Genomic DNA, 26,976 nt, shown 5'->3' on the forward strand with positions numbered 1-26,976 from the left:
CTCCACCTAAATAATACCTGCTCTGTGGTGGTCCTGTAGGGGTCCTGACCATTGAAGAACAGAGTGAAAGCAGGTTAAAAAAGTAAAATGGACAGTGAGTGTAGAAACAAGGATCAGTGTAAGTTTGATGTCTTATTAGAATCCTCTCCACTTAGGCAGCTGCCCAGTTAAGCAGTAGGCAGCAAGGCTCACTAGGTTTTCAGACAGACCCTGATGAAAGATTGCATGAATGAAGAATATTGGAGCAGAATGGGTATCATCTTATAATATGAATGATATGAATGCTGCATCGACAAACAAAAGTTATCATGAAATGTATGGATGTTTCTAATTTACAATTCACCACTGGTGTCAAAGCTCTGAGCGTGGGCTGAAATAAATCTCACTCTCTTATTGGAACTGTCACAGTAATCAATCACTCGGTATCAGATGGGTGAAACCCTACTTCAATACACTTTCGAGCGTGTCCCTAAATACAGCATGGGTTCGAATCCTCAGCAGTGCTATCAGCCGGTCGGGTCTCTACATTAAGGCATTGGCTATGTCTTGAGGGGTAGGAGTGAATGGCCAGAAAGAAACAGAAGCAGTTCACCACACACTAATGACGTTCACTCAGGGCCGGCGCTGAGCCTGTAACAGGCTTAGGGCGAAACTAAAGTAACACAAGCAGGGCCGGCGCTATGAGGCCGCTGGGGTGGGCATTGCCCCCCGAGATTTTCTCACTGCTTCCCCAGGCAAAGCAGTCCAGAACCAGGGCTGCTTTCACCTATTGGTTAAAAGAAATTAGTAGAGTTCATATCTGTGGTTCTTTGGTGATACACAGTATACTATTTTATTTTCATCCACCGTTTTATCCTCTTCAGGATCACGGCGGGTCCAGTTTTACCAGAACTCACTGGGTGAAAGGCAGGAATGCCCTAATCAGGATGTCAATTCATCACAGAGCTTCAGCCACGCCCCTTTCAGAGATAACTAATCATGTCTGTTTAGATGCCCGGCCAGCCGATCGCACAGCTAAGATTCAGACCCGGATCTCGGTGAACCTGGGCAAGCGTACTAGAAAATACGAGGGATCTTCAAAAAGTGTCTGCACTTTTATATTTTTGTTGGAAACGTGAGGGCAGGAGGAGTAGTAATTTGTCCGGATTTAGCGCCATCTGATTTCCACTCAAAGAAGCTTTAAGGGGAAGAAGATTTTCATGTGATAATGATGTGAAAGCAGTGGTGCATCAGTGGCTACAAGCTTAACCAAAAAATTTTTTTGCTGATGGCATTAAACAGTTGGTACAACGCTGGGAAAAATGCACGGGAAGGTGACTATGTACAAAACTGATGTCATTTGTTTTTAATATTCATTTACATTTACATTTTCGGCATTTAGCAGATGGACGAGCATCAGTGTTTTAAACTGAATGCGTGCAGCTACAGGAAGCCAGTGAGGAGAACGCAGCAGTTGGGTGATGTGGCAGTGTTTAGGTTGGGTAAAACCAGGCGAGCAGCTGCATTTTGAATGAGCTGCAAGGGTTTAGTATTAGACATGGAAGCTCCTGCCAGGAGGGAGTTGCAATAGTCCAGCCGTGAGATTACAAGTGACTGGACCAGAATCTGGGTAGCTTCCATGGAGAGAAATGGCTTTGTATGGATGTTGTACAGGAGGAACCGACACGATCTTGTCATGTTGGCTACACACGGAGAGAAGGTCAGCTGGTTATCCAGGACAACACCAAGGCTTCTTACATTATCAGATGTACTGATCTGGGAGTCATCAAGAGAGATGACTAGGTCCTGGGTTGGAGATTGATCTTCAGGAATGAGTAACAGCTCTGTCTTGCTGGGATTGAGTTTTAGATGATGAGCTGATTCTTAATAAATAGAGTTTTTAAAGTGCGGAAACTTTTTGAAGAACCCTTGTATTTTAATGGTCTGATAATGCAATGGTCAGATGTCACCCAAGAACCACCAAAACCAGGCCTGTTTTAAATAAAAAGCTAACGCTAAGTGATGGCAGACCTGATTTTAGGTGGTTCTTAGACTATATGAATTTGGACACAAGAAACCACTGTTATAAAAAGATGTAATTGTGAAGGGCCACCATGTAAGGGCAAATTAAAAACACCAGTTTACCTACTGCTACGTTTTTTGTAACTGACAAGCTCTAATGCAGGAGTGCTGCCCTCTTTCCAAAATATATGTATTTCCCATTTTGTACTTGTGACTAAAGTGTTTAAAGAGTTGTACAACAGCACGAGTGTTTGTGTAAGACTTTGGTGGTATGGCGAAACACCCAGGCATTAAGAGGTTGATGGGCAGGACAGGATATTTGACGTGAAGTGTGCGGAAAAGTAAGTGAAAGCTCCCAGATTTCGAGTGGCAAAAAATGCTGTAAGGCACATGTATTTTCACTGCGAGGCAATTGTGCAGGAAGCCTCAGAGTTTGTTTATATTCCGGCACATTGAAAATACACGGCAAGCTCACTTTCCTCCCAATGCAAGGCCGATACTCATCTACGCTGTACGTACGTGTACTTGAGGATCGGGTTGTGGGAATGGTGCGCTGTGAATTATGAAAGGAAACGTACTGAACTGTGGTTAAACCATATTGTTAGGTGGCTGTTTTTGGTTTGTTTGGGAAAGGGGGGAGCGACTCCTACTAAAGCAATTACTGAGCAAATGATTGATTTTGGGTTTGGGGGTAACAGGTTTGGGAGACTAAATAGTAAAAGTAACCTCCCTGCTTGTCCTAACTATCTCTATTGTAAAACCATCTAGAGACCAGAGAGCTCATCTAGCAACCTTAAAGCCTCTGAAGAGCCTGGTATTTAAAGGCAAAATCCTGGAATTAAGCGTGTACGTCTATGGGGATTTTCTGTTTAGTCCTTGAAAGACCACCACTTTCCATTTACCTTATTCGCTCAGAATGTAAAACGCAGCGCTAGCATGGAAAGCGTAGACCAGCGCAGATGTTTGTTTTTACGGTCATTAAAGACCGTAGGTATACAGGGGAGCTGTCACAGAGTTTGTATGATTGAAATCTCAAAAACGACATAGAGATCTACTGTGGTATTTCAGCACTACAGTAGTGGAGGAGGGGGACGTTTGGGCAGGCAGTTGATCTGGCAGTCACAACAACTTAATGGCATAACAATCAAGTTAAACGGTTGAGACACATTTTTCCTCCTGTGCTCCAACTGGCTAGTCATTCTTACAAGCACGTGGAGATTAAGGACGTTTAATGAGTTAAAAGAAAGAACTCTGGGGTTACACAAAAAAGTGAATCATTTTCTCATTTTATTTGCTCTTTACAAGCAGAGAAGCATTTAGTAAAGGTGGTTGAGGGTATGTGATGAAAAAGAAGAAGAAAAAAAGCCTTTATTTGTCCTATATACATTTACACATGTACAGTACAATTAAATTCTGTTTAGAAGTTGGGGTCAGAGTGCAGGGTCAGCCATTGTACAGCACCCCTGGAGCAGACAAGGGTTAAGGGCCTCACTCAAGGGCCCAACAAAGTCTGGATTTGAACCAGCAATCTTCCGACTGATTGCCCAGCCATGACACCAAACCATTAGCTTGTTGGACCCTGTTCTAAAACTGTGAACAAAATATAATTGGTCTTTCTTGGTTTATTATTTGTAATGAAATACGTACAATGTATTTAATTCAAGTAAAATAAAAAATAGAAATGTTTTTGCCTGTGGTCTCAGACTTTGGAGGGTTTTCCACAAGATTATGGAGTGTATTTGTAAGAACTGTGCAAAGTTCATCAAAAATGCAACAAGAGAGGATCAGAAGTTGGTGCTAAAGGGTGCTAATTGCTCAGTTCTGCGCTATCATTTTTCTATCCGCTTTCTCCGTTGCAGGCTGCGAAAGTTTTGTTTGTTTCTGTTATTTTGGCCACCTCTTTTAGGTGTGATTGTCCCCTTTTTTGTTACTGGCTTTATGTTCTTGCTTTACCTCACGCTTCAGTAGCAAGGTGTGACCCGCCCTGTTATAATACTATTGTTGAGAACGGTGGAAACACTGAATGGCACTCGAGTGCTTGGCAGCTCCCCAATGTCCTTGTCCAGAACTGAACCGCACTTTTGTTTTTATCACCTATAATTTGTCTTAGCGGTGGGATGAACAAGAAAAACAGATTCCTTAATCCTATTAGCACAGCACCTGAGCTAGAATGGCTAATCCTGTCAAAAAGCCCTACACAGGCTCTGTAATCTCCTCATCTCCAGATGTTCAACTTGATTCATCAGTGCCCAGAGGTGAGAGTGCAGTTCATGATCAGTTGTGGTGAGGTGCATTCGGTCTGCTTCATAGAGTTTCTCTGACTGGATTAGCCCAAGACAAAGTTACAGTTTTAATACGACTTTAGTGGCTAGAAGAAAGGAAAGAATTACTAGGGTTCTTCAAAAAGTTTCCGCACTTTTTTAAACTCCATGTATAAACAAATGACATCACGTTTCTACATGTTCACCTTCTGATGCATTTTTTCCAGCGTCGAACCAACTTTTTAATGCCATCAGTAAAAATGTTTTTGGTTGAGCGTGTAGCCACTGATGCAGTGCTGCTTTCACATCATCATCACATGAAAATCTTCTTCCCCTTAAAGCTTCTTTGAGTGATACAAAAAGGTGGAAATCAGATGGCGCTAAATCTGGACTATAAGCTCTCTCTCAGTCTCTCAGACACGACCGCTTACTACTCCACCCTCCCTCACCGTTTCCAATAAAAATATAAAGGTGCGGAAACTTTTACACACTTCGGTTACATTCATGACAGAAACGGTAGTTACTCATTACACAAGATTCATCAGTTCACAAGTTTAACGTCAAACACAGTCATGGACAATTTTGTATCTCCAATTCGCCTCACGAATTCGAGCTCCAGGAGGAAACCCACACAGACGCGGGGAGAACATGCACAGAGAACTCCACACAGAAAGGACCTGGACCGCCCCATCTGGGGATCGAACCCAGGACCCTCTTGCTGTGAGGAGACAGTGCTATCTACTGAGCCACCATGCCGCCCCAGGGAATTCATAAGCAGCACAGTACTGGTCTAAACTGAGGTTAACAGACTGTCCACTTATAAACTGCTGTTAATTCAATTTCATATAAGCCAGGATGGTGTAACTCTTATCAAACAATATTTACTTCTCAAACTATTTATCTTATCAGCAATATTTAACAGAAATATTATAGACCACATATAAACCACAGCAAAGCCCAATTTCTTACATTTTGTATCATTAGCCAGCAGAGTGAATCAAAATCATGTATACTGTCTTCTGCTAGAGTAGCTGATTATGGGTTGATCTGGTGCCAGCTTATTATGCCTGATGTGATTTGTGGTGCTTTAGCTGATTAAGCTGCTGTGGTGCTGGATAGGGCTGGTTTGTGCTGGTTTAGCTAATCTGGCACTGGCACTGGCACACATAGCCAATCATGCCTCTGTGTAGACCTGACGCGGTATGTCAGCGGTGGTGGGCTAGAAAAATGGGTCACAGAGAAAAATAATCATAATTAAATAAACAAATAAATAAACTCATTTCAACTGCCACATAAGGACAAAAAGAACTTGTGGAGGCTTTACATTACCTCTTGTACACTACAGTGGGACCAGATTGCCACCATTTGTATTAATTAAGTATATTTTGTTTTGTTTCATTTGATGCATTGTTTGTGTTGCCTGGGTCTCAGGAAAAATCATGGACAGAATGCTGGTGTAACACACCACTTAACTTATATAAAATAGCAAAACCCATGATGTGTATGATTTCTCCAAGCAATACCAGCCCTCCTTTTTCTTCCTTGGTTTGGCGTTTTCTATTGGTTTGCATCAATAGTCTAGTGATAATACGATATATACAGTGAGTGATTTAGATCACATAGAAAGTTCCTAATCAGGACTCATGATTTGCATAGATCTTATGCCAAGTTCACACTACACGACTTTCCAAGTCGTCAGGTCGCTGTACAGTTCACACTATACGACTGAATCTCTTGCACTCGGGAGTCTTTCAGTCGGTGTATATTTCACACTACACGACTGATCGGCGATAGGGGGTTTCACACTACACGATCCATCACCAACTGGAATCGCAGGCGAGCTTCTCTGGTCTCCCTTTTTTTCTTTCTTTCTTTTTTTCTTTTTTTTTTTTTTACAAAAACACACGTGAGAAGTGACGAGAAGTTTAATGATACCACGTCCAAAAAAATGAACGTCAACAAGTAGCGAGAGATCAAAGGGTTTGTGCGCTGATGTGCAGCGTAATATCAAGGAGGAAAAATAAATGAATCTGAGTGGATTTGGCAACACGAACAGTATATTGTTTTGTAGTAAGTTTTGCAATGCAGCGTGGGTATTATGTTTTGTAGAGGACGATCAAATCAGAAATACTGTAAAAAATGTGTGTGTGTCGGTGTATCCTGATATAAACTATATTAATTAAGCCCCTGTCCCCTGTCCTCTTCTGCATTTCCCCTCATGCTGTATCCTGTGTTCTCATTGGCTGTTCGACATGTCACTCATTCCCAGTTGCCCGTCTGAGATCAGATATCTGGCATGCTAGAAAACTCAATCCAGTCGCCGAGCGCTCGGCGAGCCGGTCGGGTCGAGTTGTTGGATAGTTCACACTTAGCGACTGAGAGCCGAGTTTTGATCGCCGAGCAAACGCTGAGTTGCTCCCGACCCGGAAAATCAATCGCCGAGCGAAAATCAGGGCAAAAATCGTGTAGTGTGAACTAGGCATTAGCAGTTTCCCAGCCATATGGCCAAAAAAGTACCACAGGGTCTAACAAGAAAAGGTCAGTGAAATAAAATTAATTACCGCATGTTGTTCTTCAAATCATTTTAACTTATCTTTATGGCCTGTTCCAAGAACAAAAGCAGTCTAATGTGTTCGACCAGGCACTGGGTCCTCTAGCTTTTTTTTTATTTTAATCTGTAGTTTCAGACTGTAGTCCTTCAGATGTCCAGTTGCCTACTGTAGCCACAGAATACGTTTCTTGGCTGTCGGAGGAGGGCGTGTGTTAGTCACGGCTCTCCTCAGTCAGGGTAAAGATTAACATCAGTAGAGAGCAAGTGTAATGCAATCAGGTAATTGGATATGACTAGATTGGGAGGAAAATTGGGGGAAAATGCAAAAAAAAAAAGGCTGCTACATACAGTATTCATATGAGTATGAATCGCATAACGATGCTTTACTTATAGTTCTCAAGAGCTAAAAATATGCCAATACACAACTAGCATTAAGAATCAGTGCTAACACCTATTACATATTGAGAAATGCAACTCTAAGGTTCCTCAGTCATGTTGTTTGTATTTGAAACCACCAGAGAAAAGCTGAATTTATCAAACTGAGAACTGTGTGGGTTTTGCAATGGTGCACCAGTCGAGCTCTACTGTAAATCAAAGGTGAACAGCCTTGTCCAGCCAAGTCCATGGCTGATTTAATAGTCAGTATTGACAAAAGAGCCTGACCATTTCTGTTAAGCCTTTGGATAACCCCAGATCCCCCATCTCACATCAAACCTTTTTCCTTTGGCTTTGAGAGAATGACATGTTTGACTACATGTCTAAAATTCGGTGAACTGGGCTGCACTGCTACACTTTACACAGGCTTTCCGTTCTCGGCCTTTATTCATTTTTCCTTTCTCAAACTTGCCTCTAAATGTTTGAAGGTCAAAGCTCACTGTGCTCTGTGGTGTTCCCAAAGCCTGTATAAAGAAAGAAGCATGTGCTCTGTGACACGGTGGTCACCACTCCAGTGCCAAAAATGGAAGAAAAATAGCGGTTTTGGTGGCATACTAAGGTGAGAGTTTGCTAAATAAACCCCCATTGACCAACATCTGAGACCTAACATAAATCTGAGCGCAAGACATTCATCTTGACAGTGTCAAAAAGGTTTTGACCTTGATTCTTATGCAAGTTGTAGAAAAACTTAGGATACCTAGGATATGCTATATAGCCTACAGTACATAAGTATATGGACACTTGATTATGAGCTTGATGTACAACTTATACCAAAACCATGTGCAATGATATGAAGGTCAACGTCCTTTGTGACTAAAACATCCTGCACTCTTTTTTTCAGTCACATTTTATGATCTTTATGAACCTCACAGAAGCATAAGCCTCACTCTCACACACACACATTTACACAATCATAACTGTAAACATTCGCATGTGCAATTCACATAAATCAAAGGTGTACATACATTTATACATCTGTTAGAAGGTGTGTGGCTAAAAAAAACTCACTCACTCACTTTCTTAACCGCTTATCCAATCAGGGTCGCAGGGGGTGCTGGAGCCTATCCCAGCTTTTCAATGGGTGCAAGGCACACAGTAACACCCTAGACGGGGCGTCAGTCCATCGAAGGGCAGACACACACACATACACACACCCATTCACCTATAGGGCAATTCAGTGCCTCCAATTAACCTGACTGCATGTTTTGTGGGAGAAAACCAGAGCACCCGGAGTAAACCCACGCAGACACGGGGAGAACATGCAAACTCCGCACAGAAAGGACCTGGGCTTCAAACCCAGGACCTTCTTGCTGTGAGGTGACAGTGCCACGCACCGAGCCACCGTGCCACCCGATAAAAAAATGGAACCTAATAATGAGGGGTCTACATACTTTCGGCCATGTAGTGTATGTTAATGAATGTTATATGATGTTTTTTGAAGACCTTAAAATATTGTAATATCAATATATTACTGAAAAAATACAAACATTTTGGGATTAAAAACTACATTTATAAATGTACTTTTAATAACAATGACTGTACGTTGGAATGTGTTGCATTTTATTTAAACCGAGTGTAGTTCTTACACTGAGTACCATTATTATTCCTGTTTTCAGAGGGAATTAATGCAGTATTTAGGATAAACTCCAATGAATAATTTTTTGTTTTGCGGAAAACTAATTTTTGCAGAATAAAAAGAACAAATTAAATTAAATAAAAAAAGCAAATTACATTTAAACTAATCTGCAGACAACTCTCATTTTAAAGAATGTTTTCCCATATTTATGTCCACTTTATTATGATTATATCCTGTCGGTCAGATTATGTATAAATTAAAAAAAAAAATTATTTGCTGTCTGTATTTCTACATGTAATCATATAATAATATTTTATCTCATTAGTTCATATTAAAATATTTCACTTGATCAGAAGCGTTAGTATTTTGTCGGCTTATCAGCACGCCGATATATTTTTTGCTGGAATATATTTTAGCTTGACATGAACAGGGCTGTAACAATCCAGTAGAATATTATATAGAATATATATGACAATGCAGCTCTTTCAAATGACTAAAACACGGTCATTTACCAATCCCAGTTTCCCACTGTAGTCACACAAGAATGTAGTTCTCCAGATCACAGGATAATTTAAATTAAACACAATTTTTGGTGCAATATAAATATATGCCTGTATTTCCAGTTCCTCATATATCGTAGGGCAACGTTTTGTAAGACGTTTTGCCATTATTATTTTAAAAAATCTCTGTTTTCTATCTCAAGAATTTAGTAAAATCATTAAATGTTATTTTATAGTAATTATATAAATGACACACGGTCATGAAAACAAAAGAAAATTTTAACCAATCAAAATTAAATATAACATAATAACATATATATAACAGACTCATTACTCGGTTACTAAAGCTTCAAGTGAATAAATGAATGAGTGGATGTGTGGTGCCCTGCTATAGACTGACACTCTATCCGAACAGTATTCCTGCCCTGCGCCCAGTATGGAACTAAACCCACTGTGACTCTTACCAGGATGAAGAGCTTGATAAGGTGGTAAAACCACGCAAGATGCAGCGGTCTATTATGCTAGCCCAACGCGGCTGAATTCCGTCTGCCTTGTCCAGGGTATTTCTGCCTTGTGTTCAATGTTTTCCAGTGGAACCGGACCTGCTGCAACCCTGACCAGGATAAAATGGTTGATGAAAATGAAATAAAATGAAACACTCGGGTAGTAAAATGACTAGCAATATTTCTTTTTTCATTTTCATTTTTTACCACAACTTTATCCTGGTCTGGGTCACAGTGGGTTCAGGTTCCCCGGATAGGACGCCAATTTATTGCATTAACAATAATACAGGGTGAGTCAAAATTATGGTAACACTTGAATGGCGGAAACCATTTATTCACAAAACATACTTCATATGTGTGATATGATTTACAGGACAGTCTCAACCTGTTCGCCATCATGTTCAACACACAAAAACAACGAGCAACAGTACACACATTTCGCAGGGAACAGATCCATTAGTGTTAACATCATTTTGACTCACTCAGTATAGTAGTTAAAATTATTTACAGCTTAAAATATTTTAACTTTATTAAAACTTGAAAATGTGTGTTTACACTACATAAGTCATCGAGTACCCTATAATATTTATATTAAAAAAAATTTGGAATTTTGAACATTTTTAATTTAAAATGAATTATCTTGGTCAGATTTTTTGTCTCTGAAGACTGACTTGTACTTCTTTTAAATCATACAATGCAGCTCAGGGAGACTCTGTTCCACTTTTCCTCTGTAAACAGGGTAGACTGAATAGACAGTGGTAGAGAGACAAAAAAAAAAGGAAAGCTCCCACCCCACCAGCCTCCTTGAAAAGTCGTGGCGCTTCAGGAACTGATACCTCCAAAAAAAATCCCAATAAAAGTGACCTTAAGCTCAAAGGTGCGATGCTTAGCTGGGACTTCCTGTCAGACATCAAGAGTTCAGAAATCACCCTTCTCTTTCCTCTTCCTGGTGTGTGAATTCTCGAAGCACCTCGCTTCCAGTTTGGAGTCCTGGAGGTGCACGTGACTGCCGAAATGAATGTGGGTCATGCATTAAAATGTATGAGAAGTGCAGAAGGCATGATGATGTGCTGATGGGGGCTGTTGCTGGGTATAAAACAGGATGATACGAACGCCAGGAACGTTTCAAATAAATGTGTATTTAGTGTCAAAATAAAGATGTGAATGTTGAGTGATTATATTAATCCTGGTCAGGGTTGTGGTGGGTCCGGCTTCTCCGGAATCACTGGGCGCAATGCAGAAACACACACCGAACAGAATGTCAATCCAACACGGGGCCTCAGTTAACCCCCCTTCTTCGTCTGCAGGCAAAGCCAATAATGTCTGTACACAGATGCTTGACTGGCTGATAGCACCAGTGGGGATTCAAACCCTGGATTCCTGAAGTAACATGCTAGCACCACCAGAACACCACTAATATTAATAAAGAAGCAAACACTACTATGTTTTTTCTGGAATTTTGCTAATTGTAGTGAATTTGTCGCTGCTGCCACCTCCACCCCTGATCGAGGACAGCCGACACGTGTGCCACCGATCCCTTTCTTTTCACCTGCTAGGGACGGGGTCTCACAAAGAGCAGTATCACCTGTATGTGTGTGTCGAATACACAATATTTTAATGTACTTTGTTCTATGTTCTATTTGTTTAGCAACCCCTTTGCATGTCTGACTAACGCATCTGTGTTTTATGCTTGTGTCACATCTTTCTTTGGCACTGTTTATCAAATCTGGAAAGCAGAATGCTAAGATTGTATTTATTCCTAGGGTCAAAGTGATTGTGCTTTTCAGCGTGATATAACTGACAAAAGTCAATAAGAAAAATGGTTACATTGTTCATCGCAATTTATTTGAGAAATAAATTTGTTTCTTTCCGTATTTTAGGGGTTGCCACAGCGGATCTGGTACTCATACCATGGATTTTACACCTTCCTGATGTAACCCTCCTATTTTTATCCAGGCTAGGAACTGACAAGTGCACCTCTGTTTGTTTGGGAAATAATAATAAGCTGAATTTGGATTCATGAGACAGATCCACAGTCATGAACTGTAACGCATATAAGTATATGTAAGAACAGTGACAAAGGGAATAAGATGCATGATTAAACTGATTCCAGGTAAATACACAGATCGAATACAAAGAAACTACCTCTTAGCTACTGCTGGGCGGTGTGACGGTACATTCAGTAAACTGGTTTTGATTCCTTGTACGCTATGTTTTTTTTATATACCGCCATACCGTAGCATAGCTAACACAACAGCTGTAGGCTTCAATAGGACGCAAATTATATAATACTGTTCGCCGCTAAAAGTGCTATAGAGCGCTGTGTAGATCAGGTACATCTCACTAGTTAGTCAGGTAGCGTTAGCATAACAGTATTAACGGATTAGAGAGGCTTTTTTGATATGTTGCAAAAAATAAACAAAACAGAAAACCGAAGGATGAAGGATGAAGAGAGAAAGACCAAATACACACCAGAAGAACCGGCCAAAGAAATGAGCCGTGTCGGCAGTTTAGAACAGACTAAAACACTATAAATATATACTGCACGGTCTGTCGAGCCACGGCTGATCCAAAAAACAAACAGTGGAGCGACATTACTAACGCAGTACCAATCCACCTATGCAAGGTGAGAAATAAGCTTTTAGAGCGATAATTAAAATCTGGATTCTAGGCTTGTCTTACCGGGGTTATACCAACGGTATACCTACAACTCCGATGCAAACTGGAAGCAGAGATATTTAAAGTCGTCCACTTTTCTTTAACAGACCTGTGGTCAAGTTGTACAGAGTTTGCAAACGTGGTTTTATTTGTTAAAGGTAGAGCTAAGGGTAATTGTATAATACTTAAATATTACATAAACAATACAAATCGTATATACAGTACTGCAACTGTTTCACGCATACTGATTCATTCATCATATACTGACTGTGTCTACTGTATTTTGCGGGGCCGAGCAAACCTTACAGTACTCAAAACCTTAATTATATACATGTACTTATGATAGTAGAATCAGCCACAGAAATATAAAATGTCGCAGTTATACAAAAAATACCATGATAGAAATGTTTGGTCGTACCGCCCAGCCCTACTCTCAGGCTAAAGAACATCAGTTAACCTGCATTGCAGAGGCTGTCGAATTTTGGCATCTGCATAGGTATGTTTCGCAACATGACCTTGCATTACTTCTGCATCTGCACCATCTTTTTCAATAAAAAAGGATCTATATTAAATATTATAATTATATTTTGGGGAGCAGAGGATTGGCGCTGTGTGTCCGGGGTATTCTTGCCTTGTGCCCAGTGTTTCCCAGTGGAACCGGGGAAACACTAAGACTACCATACGGACATAATAATAGTTTCATATTTTTATATTAATTTTATCTTTTGAACTGTATACTTTAATAACGTGTTTAAATCTTATTGAATGGAAAATAAAGCCATTCACATGTTGTCTTGAAAGTAACTGATTTTTTAAGATTTGCTACAAAAAGTACCGCACCAGCACCAATAATGCATGAGCACCATGAAGCACCCTGAACCTAAAACACAGGGTCTCATTTCTCATCCATAGTCTACATTTAACTCTAATTATTTAACCCATCGTTCTCAATAAACTGCCATTCTTCACTAATATGTATTTATTTCATAGCATTCAATAATAGTGACGTAATACAGACAAGAAATGCAATTAAATTCTTCATCGCAATTATTTACACTACCCTGTGATGGACTGGCGACCTGTCCGGGGTGTTTTGCCCAATGAATCGGACCCACTGTGACACTGATCAGAGTAAAGCAGTGCTAAAACAGACAATGAATAAATAAATGAATGAATTATTTATACGGCAATTGATGAACTGGTATTGAATTGACATTGCGTATTAAAATAGAACCATGTATCAGCGTGTATCAGGTTCACGACCCAAAAGAAAGTAATGTACCCCGGCTCAAAAGTAATGTGCATTTTTTTTTTATATTGTCAAAAAGTAAAATTTTAAACAGTGTGTTGCAAAAATATGTCTGTAAGTTTAAACATCAGTGAATCGTGGTAAACTGAACAAGTCTAAACCGCATTTTTCAAAAAATCCTGTTTTTTAGGTCACCACTAATGTAAATACACTCTCCTAACTTTATCCTCAAAGCTTACCAAAATAAAAGCCTTTCGGACAAATATACCAAACATTGAAGGCTTTTTTTCAAATAATTTGAACATTTCAAACTTTTATATGGTTAAGAGTTCAGGTGTGAAATCAGTGCAGACGGAATTGCTCTTTTTAATCGTTAACTTGCAGGGCCGAATTTTCCCGACTAAAACTGTTCATTCAACAGAATCCGGTTACATCATGACTAGATTCTTCCTTCGTTCTTCATTATTCCTCCACAAAAAGTCTCGATTTTCAGTTGATTTGAAAGCCGAGCACGTTCTACTCCAATGATCTTGCATAGCTCATCATTCTGTGTCTTGAGTGGGACGCACAATACGAGCCCGACATCGGGCCAACGAGATAATATTACATCCCTAACACAAAAAACCTGCGATTCCCAATCATTTCTGAGGGTTCAGCTATTGGACCGGGATGGAGGGGGGTAGAAAAGGGACAGGAGACTGCGAGCCATTTATTCCATTGCATTACCATAAGCTTGATTAACATTGGAAATGAAGTGCTGTGTCCTGCTATATGAAACCGGCTCGGGGGCTTGTGCGCACTCCGGGTCATTTTATTTAATAAAGCTTTGAACTCCTGATTAGCGATTAGCAAACTTCTCTTCTCTATGCTGATTGCTTTTGCAGAAATCAAGAAGCACCTTTAATCCTTAATGACATGTTAGCCAAGCTTTTTAATGTAACGGTGAGCCGGGCTATTCAAAGAATATTCACTAGTGGAGAACATTTATCTGTTCGTTCTTCTTTTTTTAGAGTCAAAGAAATGTCATCCAGTTGAAACACATCTGTACAAGTTAAGTGAATGAAGCTGAACGACACTGACTAGGCTTCTAGTTATTGCTAAATAAGTTTAATTCTCATTTCAGCACGTTTAGCATCATTTCCTATTGATAGGATTGCTGTACGTATTAAACAAAGCAGCATTTATTACATATTGTTGATGACTTTTTGCACATTATAAAGAAAATAAAGAGGCAACGACTATAAAACTTTAAATATTAGAACTCAAATAAAAAAGCTGCCGACAAGCATAATTATAATTTGACATTTAAACCCCTGTAAATCTTTTATCCAGTCTAAAGTCTCACACAAATGAAGTCAACGTGGCTCCACATTACAGCCAACAAAAAGACTGCAGTGTCTCTTCTTAAAAACGGACCCTGCTGACCACTAGGCCCACCTAATCGGATTTCCAGCGTAATGACTATTCTGCGCTCGTTGCTATTTCTGTTTTAGTGCACCACAGCTGCTTATTAATGGACAAAGGTCATTTAAGGGAGAAAAAACAATTATTATACTTTTATAGGTTTAAAACCTCGTGTCACTCAATTTAACTGCTGAAAAGTCACAGTATTTAGTAAAGCGATCTTAAAAATGTTATCGCACTGAGTGCTTTTTAAAAAGCAACACGCTTTCGTGGGGGGGGGGGGGGGGGGGTTTGACCTTCAGGGTGGCAGGTCATGTGCCAAGCAGATGGAACCCTCATTAGTGCTCAGTGGGTAATTTCAAGGGAGATAGGTTTCATACACAATGAGGAAAAAAATTGAACAGTAAATCACCGGCCCCTTGATGCCATAAATTAATTATGAAGACAGTACACTCGTGTAGTTCATTTGTGCAACATGGGCAGGATGACCGCTAAGTGAGTTCAAATTGATATTGGAAAAACAATATTAGAGCCGTGGCTGGAAAAAAAAACAGATCTACACACTAATTACTTTCAAAAGTTTCACTCCATGATGGAAATATTACAGTGTGTTTTATATGAACTTTAATTTTTTATGTGGTTTATACCAGTTAAATACTAAACCGTGATCATTTAATATCATAGTCTTGTTTTAATAAGTCACATTTATCTGGATATTTTCATATACAATATTTCTATTGCCCTACACAGTTCGAAGTAATTTCTTAGTGATATTTACAGTCATAGAAATGTGCGACTTTCCTTCACTGAATAATGTTTAAATCTGTCCCGCTATATGGACCAGTACAACCGTGCACTCCATTTCTTGTCTTCAGCAAGCGTGTCTCTCAGACCGTTCAGAAAATGGCGGACCATAGTGTTTGCTAAAGCAAAATACAGCACAACGCCACCTAGAGGACCGTAAAAACACAACTGAAAACTCTAACTCTGCAGTATTTCCCAGCTGTAATATGATGTTCTTACAAGTATCAAGAAAACGAAGATAGTCGTGTTAAGACAACGAACCTCAAATCCTAAAAAATGCTGAGGTGTATTTCAAATATTAGCGATGAAACAAAACCGAACAGTACAGTATTTAAAAACGACAAAAAAAGTTGAGACTGCAAAGTACAAGCCACTGTTTTAACCCGAGATGATAAAACTAAACTATTCCCAACACAACACAGTTCAGTTCTACAGTAGTAAAGTCTATTTTAATACATACAAGACTAAAAACACATTTGCGCCTGCATTTTTTCATAACGTTCTTATAATGATTTAGAAATATGAACATAAACCTATGTACTGAATATTCATATCACAAAAAAAATCTTCCTAAAAAAACATAAAGTATAAAAAGCTTTAGTGTAAATGATCACCTAATGTAAAATATACAAAGCAAAAAACAAACATAACATTAAAATGCTGGAAATATAGTGGACCAACGCTAAAGGACTATAAAATGATCACTTTACTTAAAAAGAAAATAAGACATTTTAATTTTTGGATGAATCCGGTATATTATGCCAGATAGATGAACACACATCTGGATTCGATCAGTGTAAATTCTATTACCCTGCATATTCAAAAAAGCACAGATTATACAAATATGTAACATTAATTCCATCAAATCTGACCGTACACTAAAAAACAGGCTGTTGTGCAGAGTCATTAGATTGTTTAGTTAAATAGCGTCGCCTGCATATAAGAAGTTGATCGGACTTCATGAAGCTGACATCAAGTAAAAGCATTTTGCCGTACAGTAGTAAGAAAACGTTTAAGCCTCCTCTACAGGGAGCAAACTTCTGCACGTTTCATGCGTAATGACTCTTTATTTGCTGAATTCAGCATAATCGGGGGGAAAAATTAAGCGTAAAATGTGGCACACTGAATATATATTATTTTTCAACATGTTAAATTAGGCCAAACATGGCTTAACTTAACTTATATGCACTTATTCAATAAACAAAACATGAAATGTGACCCCGGGTGTCCAAACTTTCGCACAAGACTGTATGTGAGTACTTGCAGCTGTGACCTGTCCAAGCGCCTAAGTGTTCGCCTACTTAACTTCAGCCGGCCACAAGTTCCCATCTGCTTTATTCCCCTTTAACACATAATTGACTTTTTTTTGTACCTTTACAAATATGCATTTATGTCTATCTATCTATCTATCTATCTATCTATCTATCTATCTATCTATATATATATACGGTTCTTAGAATGACTCTTGAACCAACCTAAAGTGAACTAGTGGACCCTCTTCAGTACAGTTGTCTACGTATTTTTAAAAAAGCAAATACAGCGTTTTAAACACAAATCTACCCAATGACGAGTCAAATTAGCACGATCAAAACTGCAAAACTTCTGCATTATGGTGGAAAAAACTCTACTGAGCATCACTTTAGCCTCTCTAGATGGGATTTCATCAGAAAACTAGGATAAAATAAAATACAGACTGTGAGTAGCTACATAAGCATTCTTCTGGCAGATTTCCTTTCAGATATGTGGAACAGCTGCAGCTTCGCCATACTTTTCCTCAGTGGATGATCAAAAAAGCTGTTTGCTGCTCCACAACTATGATTTAACGTTATGAGATGCGTTCAATGTGTAATTAAAGTGTGTATAAAAATCTAAAGAAATACAAAGAAGATACCAATAAAAATTTAGAGATTTGTGCGGAACTGGCTATATCCGCTACTCTTTTCAGGTCATAGCCTTTATTTAACAAAATAACTTTTTTATAAAGCCAAAAAATGCCACCCTAGGGTCAGGCATCATGTCCAAATGACTGCCATTAATTAATTATTAATGCCACAATTAATGCAAAGTTCTGCACAAAGCTCTATGTCCAGTAGTCAGCAAAGGCTTTTTTTAACTTCTTAATGTGACTATTGATCTTTTGTGCTTGTGGACCTTCAACACACTCTAAACTGGACAAAATTCCAACTAAGTTTGATTCTGCCTGCAAAACAAAGCTCAGCCTGCAAAGCCTGCAAACAAAGCTCAGCCTTCTGCCACACTGGAACTTTGCCCATGACTTAGTACGGTACGAGTGCATATGGAGGGGGTGGTTTTGAGATTTCATGTCACAATGTGAACCATAAGGTAGAATTCACGTTAATAAGTTTTGGTTGAAAATAAATGCAATTTAAAAAAAAAAACTGGGGTAAACAGTCAGCTCAAAATGCACCATTGTTTTGTATGGTTGTGATTTGCACATATAATGTTCTAGAAATTGCACTGGATCTATGCACATGTTATATCCAGCAAACAGATGGATGCACTTGTAATAAGTACCTGAGAGCAGCAGAGAGATCAATATTACTGAATGAGTCATATGAAACAAATGGGGCTCAACCCAACCTGACGTACAGCGCCACAGAACATATGGGCCCTTCAATACGCCAATACTGGGTTTAACTTGGGGGAAAAATATTGAATTTTAACTTCACAGCTGGAAGAATTTAACATCAGTGACACAGCAGGTAAAGTTAATGAAAATTTAGGCCAGGCTTTATTAAACTGTACACGTAAAGCATGATTTATCAGGACTTTGACGTGATTATGTTTTGAATATGATAGTCTCACTCAAATTTAAAAAAACAGAAAAAAAGAAAAATTTAATAAATAAAAGAAACCAGTGTTTTTACTAGCATTTGGAAACTATATGCTTGGGAAGCTTCACAGCTGAAGCATCAGGTTTGAATTGACACTTGCAGTGTTTTTCTGTACCCCGACTGGTTTGAATAAACACTGTAGCTGTTTAACTATAGGCGTCCAATCAACACCTCAATACCAGTGGTGCTCAGTTAACACTATAGCTGCTTAATCAGCACTGTGAATATTCAGCCTTTTAGGTCTTTCTCAGTGTCCTGTAATAATAAATTAAAGCTCATGGAGTTGTATTTAATACGCTACAAAACCTAAAGCTAATTACATTAACTTCAGTATAAAGTATATTATTATACGCCAAAGTTCAAAGATTTTTTATTATTGCAAAAACATCCTAATTTTTTTGTATACTGTGTTTTATACAAATTCTCAAGTTCAATTATATTACAGAATATAAATCTTATATAATATTATATTAAGAGGTCAACTTTTGATTAGTGTAGGCCTAATCAAATTATAATGTTTCAATATTAAAACATTATAAAGTTTAACAATCTGTGTGAATAATACACTATGTACAGTAATACACAATAGTACAGTATGTTTTGCACACTAAAAATAAAAATAAAGTTTCTCAAAATGCACATGAAGTTCAACGTAAACGGTCACAAAACTTTTTCATGTATAGGGATTTTATTATATATATATAGGCTACAGTATCTGCCTCATTTTTTATAAACCTGATTTTTTGTCATTTTTTACATTTAAGTTTAATGTTTAAGTTTTAAGTCTTAAACTATAAAGTTTTATATACACACACACACTTCTGGACAGCACGTGATTTTACTCAACAATAATGATAAATAAGCCTATAAGGTTGTTATTGATTTATTGAATATATGTAGGTCTATATTAGTGTACAGCCGTATTAAATGAACCAAAACGTTTTATTCAATTAGATTTGATTAGACTACATTTTAATGGTATCTTTTAAAAATGAAATTTGTTTATCAGCTATTAGGTATTAGTTTGTTTATTGTTCATTAAGTATTAGGTACGAGGTTTGTATTCTTTATGGATTGTCTGTAGGAAATTAGTACGATTATTAAGTTTAAAAGTTTTGTAATACGTTTAAAAAGCGTCAGTATTTATGCAACTTAGTAAAGTATATTGTAGTAAATATGAAATTTAGACATTCACAAATTAAGTTCAAAATATAAAGTTAATATTTATAGAGAAATTTAAAGTGTTATGATACGAAGTACAGAATTGATATATATATATATGTATGTGTATATTAAAATTAGTGTTAAAGTGGTGGTATAGGGATTTTAGTGTTAAAGTGGTGGTATAGGATCTATAAAGTAGAAGTATATTAAGTAATTAAAGTATTAAATAAATTAAATATATATAATATATATATTATATATATATAATAAAGTAGTAAATAAATTATAGATTTTTTAAGTTTTGTAGGACATTAAGTTTTTTTAAGTATTAAGGTTTCACTATTTAGATATGTAGTGAATTATTAGATTAAAAAGTTTTGATAAAACTTTAAAGTAAGTCTATATATATATTACGTTAAATAGAATAGTTACTATTTTACATAAGACTGTATTTTAATATTATTGTTATTAATACATATAAGTAGAAAGTTTGGAGTTGTTGGTTTTCATTTTTAAATATTTGTTTATATACAGCTCATAAGGTGTAATATCACTAACACAAGTCCAGCTGATGAATGTTATACCTGTTGTTGTAGTGAGTGGTTAGTCATACTCTCTCTCTCTCTCTCTCTCTCTCTCTCTTGGTGGTCACTTTAAAAGTGTAAAAGACCTTCTGGACGTTTTAAAGAAAGAGGTTTTAAACTTCTTACCTTGGATTCGTGCTGTTCCAGTACACAGCATATCTGTCCGAAATGATCTTGCTGTCGTCCGCCCAAACTGTGACCCAAACCAGGACGGCGAGCATCAAAAGTGCCAACTCCATCTGATACACAACACAGTGTCTGTCCATGCTGCTCGACTGCACCCCAAACGAATCAGATACAAACAATAATGATGTATATGGTGTATATATTTATATAAATGTTCCTGCTGTGACTCTTTACAAGAGCTTGTTTGTGTTCAGTTCTGTAGTCATTAAAGTTTAATCGCGATCATCACATTCTCCGGTCATCAAGATATAAATCGGGTATGGATAAAAAGAACCCGGCTGGATGATGAACGGTCAGTACGGAGCTACAGAGATCATCAGTTCCCATTAAAGCACAGACAGGATTAACTTCAGTTTTGCACAACTTCGCACATGCGGTGTGCTGGCGCGTCCATGTCCATGCGATATAATCCGTTTCAATAGGAAAAATAAAGCGATGTTAAAGATATCGCGGATTAAATGGTATGTCAGCCTTTGTGAGCCGAACGTGCAGCCGGTTGAGCTCCATTCTACTCCTTGGTTGATTTATTGCAAAAGCAAACTTTCCTCAGAGGAGAAAACTGAAAAAGTCAAAGCTCGGTCTGTTCACAACTCAATGCTCAGAGCAACTGTACAATCCTGTAAACATTACTCTGTTTTAACGTTACTCCACATGCCTGTGAGTGAAGACTGTACTGAGTAAACTCCTGCACATCACATGGAGCCGCTGACCGCTTAGCTGAGCAGTAGAACAAGTCCAGGATTAAGAGCTCCTCAGGTAGGCAGCATCCTCGTCCTCCTCGTGCCTTGTGAAAGTTGACTTGTTGTTAGCGCGCTACCTCTCCGACCCGGAGCTCGAACCGGTCAGCGGGACACCGGCGCCGCATCACTCGCTGAGTAAACACGTTGTCCGCGTTTTTTAACCCGGGTTTTCGTCAGCTACGGTCACTAGCTCGGGTTATCTCTCAGACTCGACTCGGTAGACCGCGAGTAAAATGGAGAATATATTTGATGGTTGTTTGTTCTCCCTCAGCGTCTCTTTCTCTCACTCGGGCTCGCGCTGACTGAACGAGCTAGCGAGCGACTCTCCATTCACGCGCTCACCAAGAGGCGGGGCCGCACGAGCGCTGCTCTAAAGTTTACATGACTGAGTGTTACTAACATTTACCTACAGTTGTTTAAAAGTTTGCTTAATTTATATTATTTCCTTCAAACATATAATAAAACTATGAATAAAACGTAAACACAACATTTAAAGCCATTTAAATTCACTTAAATTTAAAGCCATGTATTTGATTCACTTAAAACTAGCATTTGGGACGTATAAAAACCTGAGCAACTTACTGAATCAGCTAATGGTAATGACTAATTATTAGAAATAAGTAAATATTACCTCTTTTGGTAGATTTCACTGCTTCTAAACACTTTTATAGCCATCTAGGAGTCTTTTTGTCCTTGTTTAACCAATGTTTACCCACTCTTTCTTCCAAAACACTGCTAGTTCTGACATTCTTTATGTTGACTTGCATATTATCCACAGAATTTAGACGTAAACAATGATATTCAGGTCAGGGGATCATGAGGGCCATTCCAAAAGCTTCACCCTGTATTATCTAAAGTAGTTTATGATGTTTTTAAATCATTATCTTTTTGGCCATCTTCTTTTCAGCCTCATGGGTTTTTCATTGTTTGTTTCTTTGTTTTTCTGCAATGTTTCCTGTGCCACTGACTGCCACACAACCACAAAGCATAACAGATTGACACCATGACAGTTTGCAAAGTGTTCCTATTTATTATATGCTTCCTCTTTTGTTCCCTAAGCGTAACTTGATTTAATTTAATTAGTCCACTAACTTGTTTTCAGAATATATATGACTTATTTAATTTTTGCCTACTTCAGGCATTGACTTTATGATGAGGCTACATGTGAAGTTATCTTCTAATGACTATTTTATGCATTTAATGTTTTTGCAAGCAACAAAGGTTTTTTTGCATTTCAATCAACATACAAGTAGTTGTATGACAAAGAGTTTTTTAATGTCTATATTTTTTTATGACATTTTGAAAAACCCTTTAATATTTTTATTTCTTTTCACTACTTTGTAGACAATAATTTGCTGTATTTTCTAATCCTCAGTCAGTTGTTTCAATGGTACACAGGGTAACAAGACAAGAGTCAGAAAATGTATTTTGTTCAGACAACTTCTGACCTGCCTAACCAGTCCCAGTAATTTGCACATGACACAAACATGTGTAAATGATTTATAGTTGTAAATACATGAAGATAACAATAGTTATAGTGTGAATAAATATATGGCGGTCCATTTACCGGCATAGAACCTTAAGTCAAAAGTTTAATCCTTTCATAACAGTTCATAACAGCACAAAGTATTAGCAATTTTACTAGTGGTGTCAGACTTTTGGCCCCCACTGTAGCTTCTACTATTCTTATTTTATTATTTTATATATTCTTTTAAATGTTTGTTGTGATTGTTATTATTAAGCATTCAAAATATAACTACAATACTAACATAATAATATAATATTTATCATTTTTGTCAGAAAAGATAGATATTACTAAGAATATGTTCGATCCAACTAACAGACATCCTGCCAGGTATCTGTTAGTTATACTTTACAGTCAGTTCCAAAATTATTAAAGATGGCTTTAAAAAAATAATAATAATTGTGATAAATGAGTTTGAAAATGTCAAAATATATACAAATTAAAATTAAAAAAATATATTAAAGCATTGATATAAAAAAAAAACACACGCTGGCATATTCAGCACCTCTGCATTAAAAAGTATGCTAACATAAAACCAAGTCTTCTCGCTTAATGACGTTGAAAAAGAGAAAGCAACATTTCTCTCTCTTCAATACAGAATCTTAGGAAGTAAACCACTGCCTAGCTGTAGCTCTGGAAAACTCTATCCTGGTAGTCCGTGGTACCATTAAGTTTCTTTGTGTAAAACATTATACAACTGTACAGCACAGCGTTCAAGCAAAACTAGAACATTTGAAGTACAGTAGAACCCATTATAAATTATTATCCAGTATAACTAGGTAGTTACGAATAAGCTAAAAGACTTCGAGGCACAGTTGTTGTCTATTCTATTTATCTAACCCTGTAAAACCTTTTCTTTAAGCATAGCTGTACTATTTCATTTACTTCATTTACTGGACTGACCTATATAGAATATCAATGACCATTTGCAGTGTTGAATTACCACCTGTAATATTGCAAACAATATATTAAAAATGTAAACATTATGTCTAAGATTATGGGAGCTATTATGTGAAATATTATGTCTAAGACGTTACGTAAACTATGATAAAGTGACAATGGGAAACTGTCCGAGCATGTAAGCCTTGATTTAGGGTCCGTGTGCAGTGAATATATGTACTTCATATATCAAAATGAATCTATGTACTGTAATGGATTTTACCTAGCAGCAAACCTGCTTGCATTGCTGACTGTGTGTAAGTCCTTCTACCTCCACAACTGCACACTACCGTAACAATTAATCTATAAAATGTATTTCACCACTTTTAAGCCGATCTGCAGTGGCGTATTTTTGGCCTTACTGTTTATTTTGGTATGTGAGACTAGGAGCTGCTAGGAGCGAGTCCGAGAGCAGAGGCAGAAACGGTGCACAATGTGAGATTCAACAGTGATAAATATTTTAAACTTCAGGGTATGCAGACAGGGAGAGGGTGGGGAGAAAGAAAAATACAAATGAAACTTTAATTTCCTGCCTTTAAAAGTGGCACAGAGATTAATGGTAGACATTTATAAAAGTTTCATTGAAAGTTATGCATTTATGCATGGAGCGGTGGGGCTTGTCGACAACTTGTGGCAGAGCAGCAGAAGAGACTACGCTCTTGGCAAGAGCATGGACCTGAGAATAGTGTCTAATAATGTCCAAGCTTTAAAATAATAAAACGTATAAATATATATGCTAGCCTACATTCAGAGGATCCAGGGTCCGAATGGTAGTGCTGCTATCGGTTGGTCGGGTGTCTGCATAGATAGACTACTGGTTGAGATTTAAAAGATTATAAATAATAAATGATTTAAAACAAAGCAACATGGTGTGCATAGGTTATCAGAGTAAAAAAATTACTTTCGTGGTTTTGTTATTTTCTTTTATATTGTTGCTGGAGGCAGAGTTAGCTTTTGGTTGCTAACAATAACTCAGACAAATGGGCTTAGATTGCCTACTGACATGAAGGTTCAAATTAGGTCCCAAAATCATTTTAGAACTTTAAAAAAAGAAACAAGGTTATGACTCTGAATGAATTCCTAAATTACAAATTAAATGTAGTAGTTAAAATGGTACTTTAAAAAGTCATGGCTAAAGCGCTAATTGAACTCCAATGTCAGACCATTTTTACTGAAAAATAAAAATAATCTTCCAGTCTCAGCTTGTGAGATTTATCTGAAACTATTACAGTGGTACCTTGTAACTCAACGTCCACTAAACTCAAAATCTTTGAAACTCAACGACCTTCGTCGAGAAATTTGTACCCCTAAACTCAATGTTTCCCTTAAACTCAACGTGTGTGCAACTGCTGCTTTGCTCAGAGCTCGGCTTGAGCGGTGCGGTAAAACGTCATGCGAACATGAGACGAATCTGCATTTGTGTGTTCAGCTGTGCTTTTCTCCTGTTTCACTTTTAAACTTGTGTTACAGCTCGGGGTTCTGAGAAATTGTAAAAATCAGCTTTTCCGAGACAGTCTAAAACGCTTATCAATAAAAAGAATAATGTAACAACGTATTAAAAAGACGACACAGAAACACTAAACCTCTCTTAATTATTATTGCTTATTTGTTTTCTTCACTAATTAAGAAGCATAAGGAAACAATAAAGAAGTAAAGGTAAAGAGCAGGTTTTATTGTATTTGTATTGATTTGTAACTGTTTTTAATTGTATTTAAGTGTTTTATATTATATTTGTGTTATTTTCAGTGTATAAGTGTCAAAAGCAACCCCATTATTTTACATTAGCCAAAAATATATGCAGTTCCATGGGACCATGGAATGCATTAACAGGTTTCCCATACATCCTTATGGGAAAAAATTCCTTTTAAACTCAACGCCACTCCCAGAACCAATTGATGTTGAGTTTCAAGGTACCACTGTACAGGCCATCTGATAAATCGGTTAACAGCCACATATATTATGTGTAATTCTGTTTTATATATACAGTTAAAGTCAAAAGTTTATATGCACTTGTACAACACATGCATGTCTTGGAATTTCAACTTCTCATTTTTTTTGACCAAATGATTAATGGGCTGCAAAATATTTCTGAAAATAGTCAAATATATACATTTAGCAAATTAAAATACTATTTTAATGGTACAGTTAGTTCTGTAATTGAACTTTCTAGCATAGCCACTAATTCCTCACTTTTGACCAGTTCAACCAGCCTTTTAAAAGTAAATAGAACACCAGTCTCTTGTCAAGGTTTGATTAAAAAAAAAACACCAAACTGTCACCTAATGCTAGAAGAAATGAGATTCAAAAACTAAAAAATAAATAACAAAAAAGCTGCGTCATCATGGTGACACTGTCCACAGTTAAGCAAGCTTCATATTGCTATTTAACTAAAATTGCTCCTGCAATTCCCATGTCCATGTGATCATGTAAAGCTTGCTTGACTGTGGACATAGTCACTCATTTTCCAGCAGTCTGTATTTTTATAATTACATCTGAATATTTGGACATACAGTATGTCTGCTTAACACAATGTTTGAGTTTTGCTTCCAAACTTTGGGCCACTGGTGGATTTATTCTTTAATATGTACAATTAAACTAGCCCTAATTATATGGACACAGAAAACTCACCAAATGAATCAGTGAAAAGGAAAAAACATTACAACTTTCCTTCTACACTACATAGTTATTATTCTAAACTGCTGTATGTTTATTTCTGGCCGCATATTTATAAAAACTATTTTATTAAACGATAATCTGATAAAGAACCTACATTTTGGGGGGAATTATTCACTTGCTGTAAATAGAACAGTTGTACAAATCACTGAAAGCCCAGGACTGCCATGACACATGTCCACTAGCAGTGTATATAAACGTCACTGTATATATACTGTATATCCAATCCCCTCAGTGCAAAGGCTCAGATTTTGAAACATAACTCACTCTAGTGGCTGATGGGGGCAGCACATAGATAAATAACTATAGGAAACACTGACAGTCATGTGCAATCAATAAGACTACTGCACAACTTACCAAGACTTACT

General features: G+C 37.5%; 1 protein-coding gene across 1 annotated transcript in view; it reads right to left on the bottom strand.

The window, feature by feature from the left end:
- The window catches only part of LOC134331301 (ephrin-A2-like), a 181,488-nt gene extending 159,346 nt beyond the window's left edge, over positions 1-22,142 (bottom strand). Inside the window, exons 1-2 of the mRNA XM_063012651.1 lie at positions 22,103-22,142; positions 20,672-20,784 (exon numbers count right to left, since the gene is read on the bottom strand). Of these exons, the coding sequence (XP_062868721.1) occupies positions 20,672-20,784 (113 nt within the window). The 5' untranslated portion in view covers positions 22,103-22,142. The remainder of the gene's footprint in view (positions 1-20,671; positions 20,785-22,102) is intronic.
- Between the last annotated feature and the right edge of the window lie 4,834 nt (positions 22,143-26,976).

This window comes from Trichomycterus rosablanca, chromosome 17 (genome assembly GCF_030014385.1).
Source record: "Trichomycterus rosablanca isolate fTriRos1 chromosome 17, fTriRos1.hap1, whole genome shotgun sequence".
In the NCBI taxonomy this organism is placed as follows: Eukaryota; Metazoa; Chordata; class Actinopteri; order Siluriformes; family Trichomycteridae; genus Trichomycterus; species Trichomycterus rosablanca.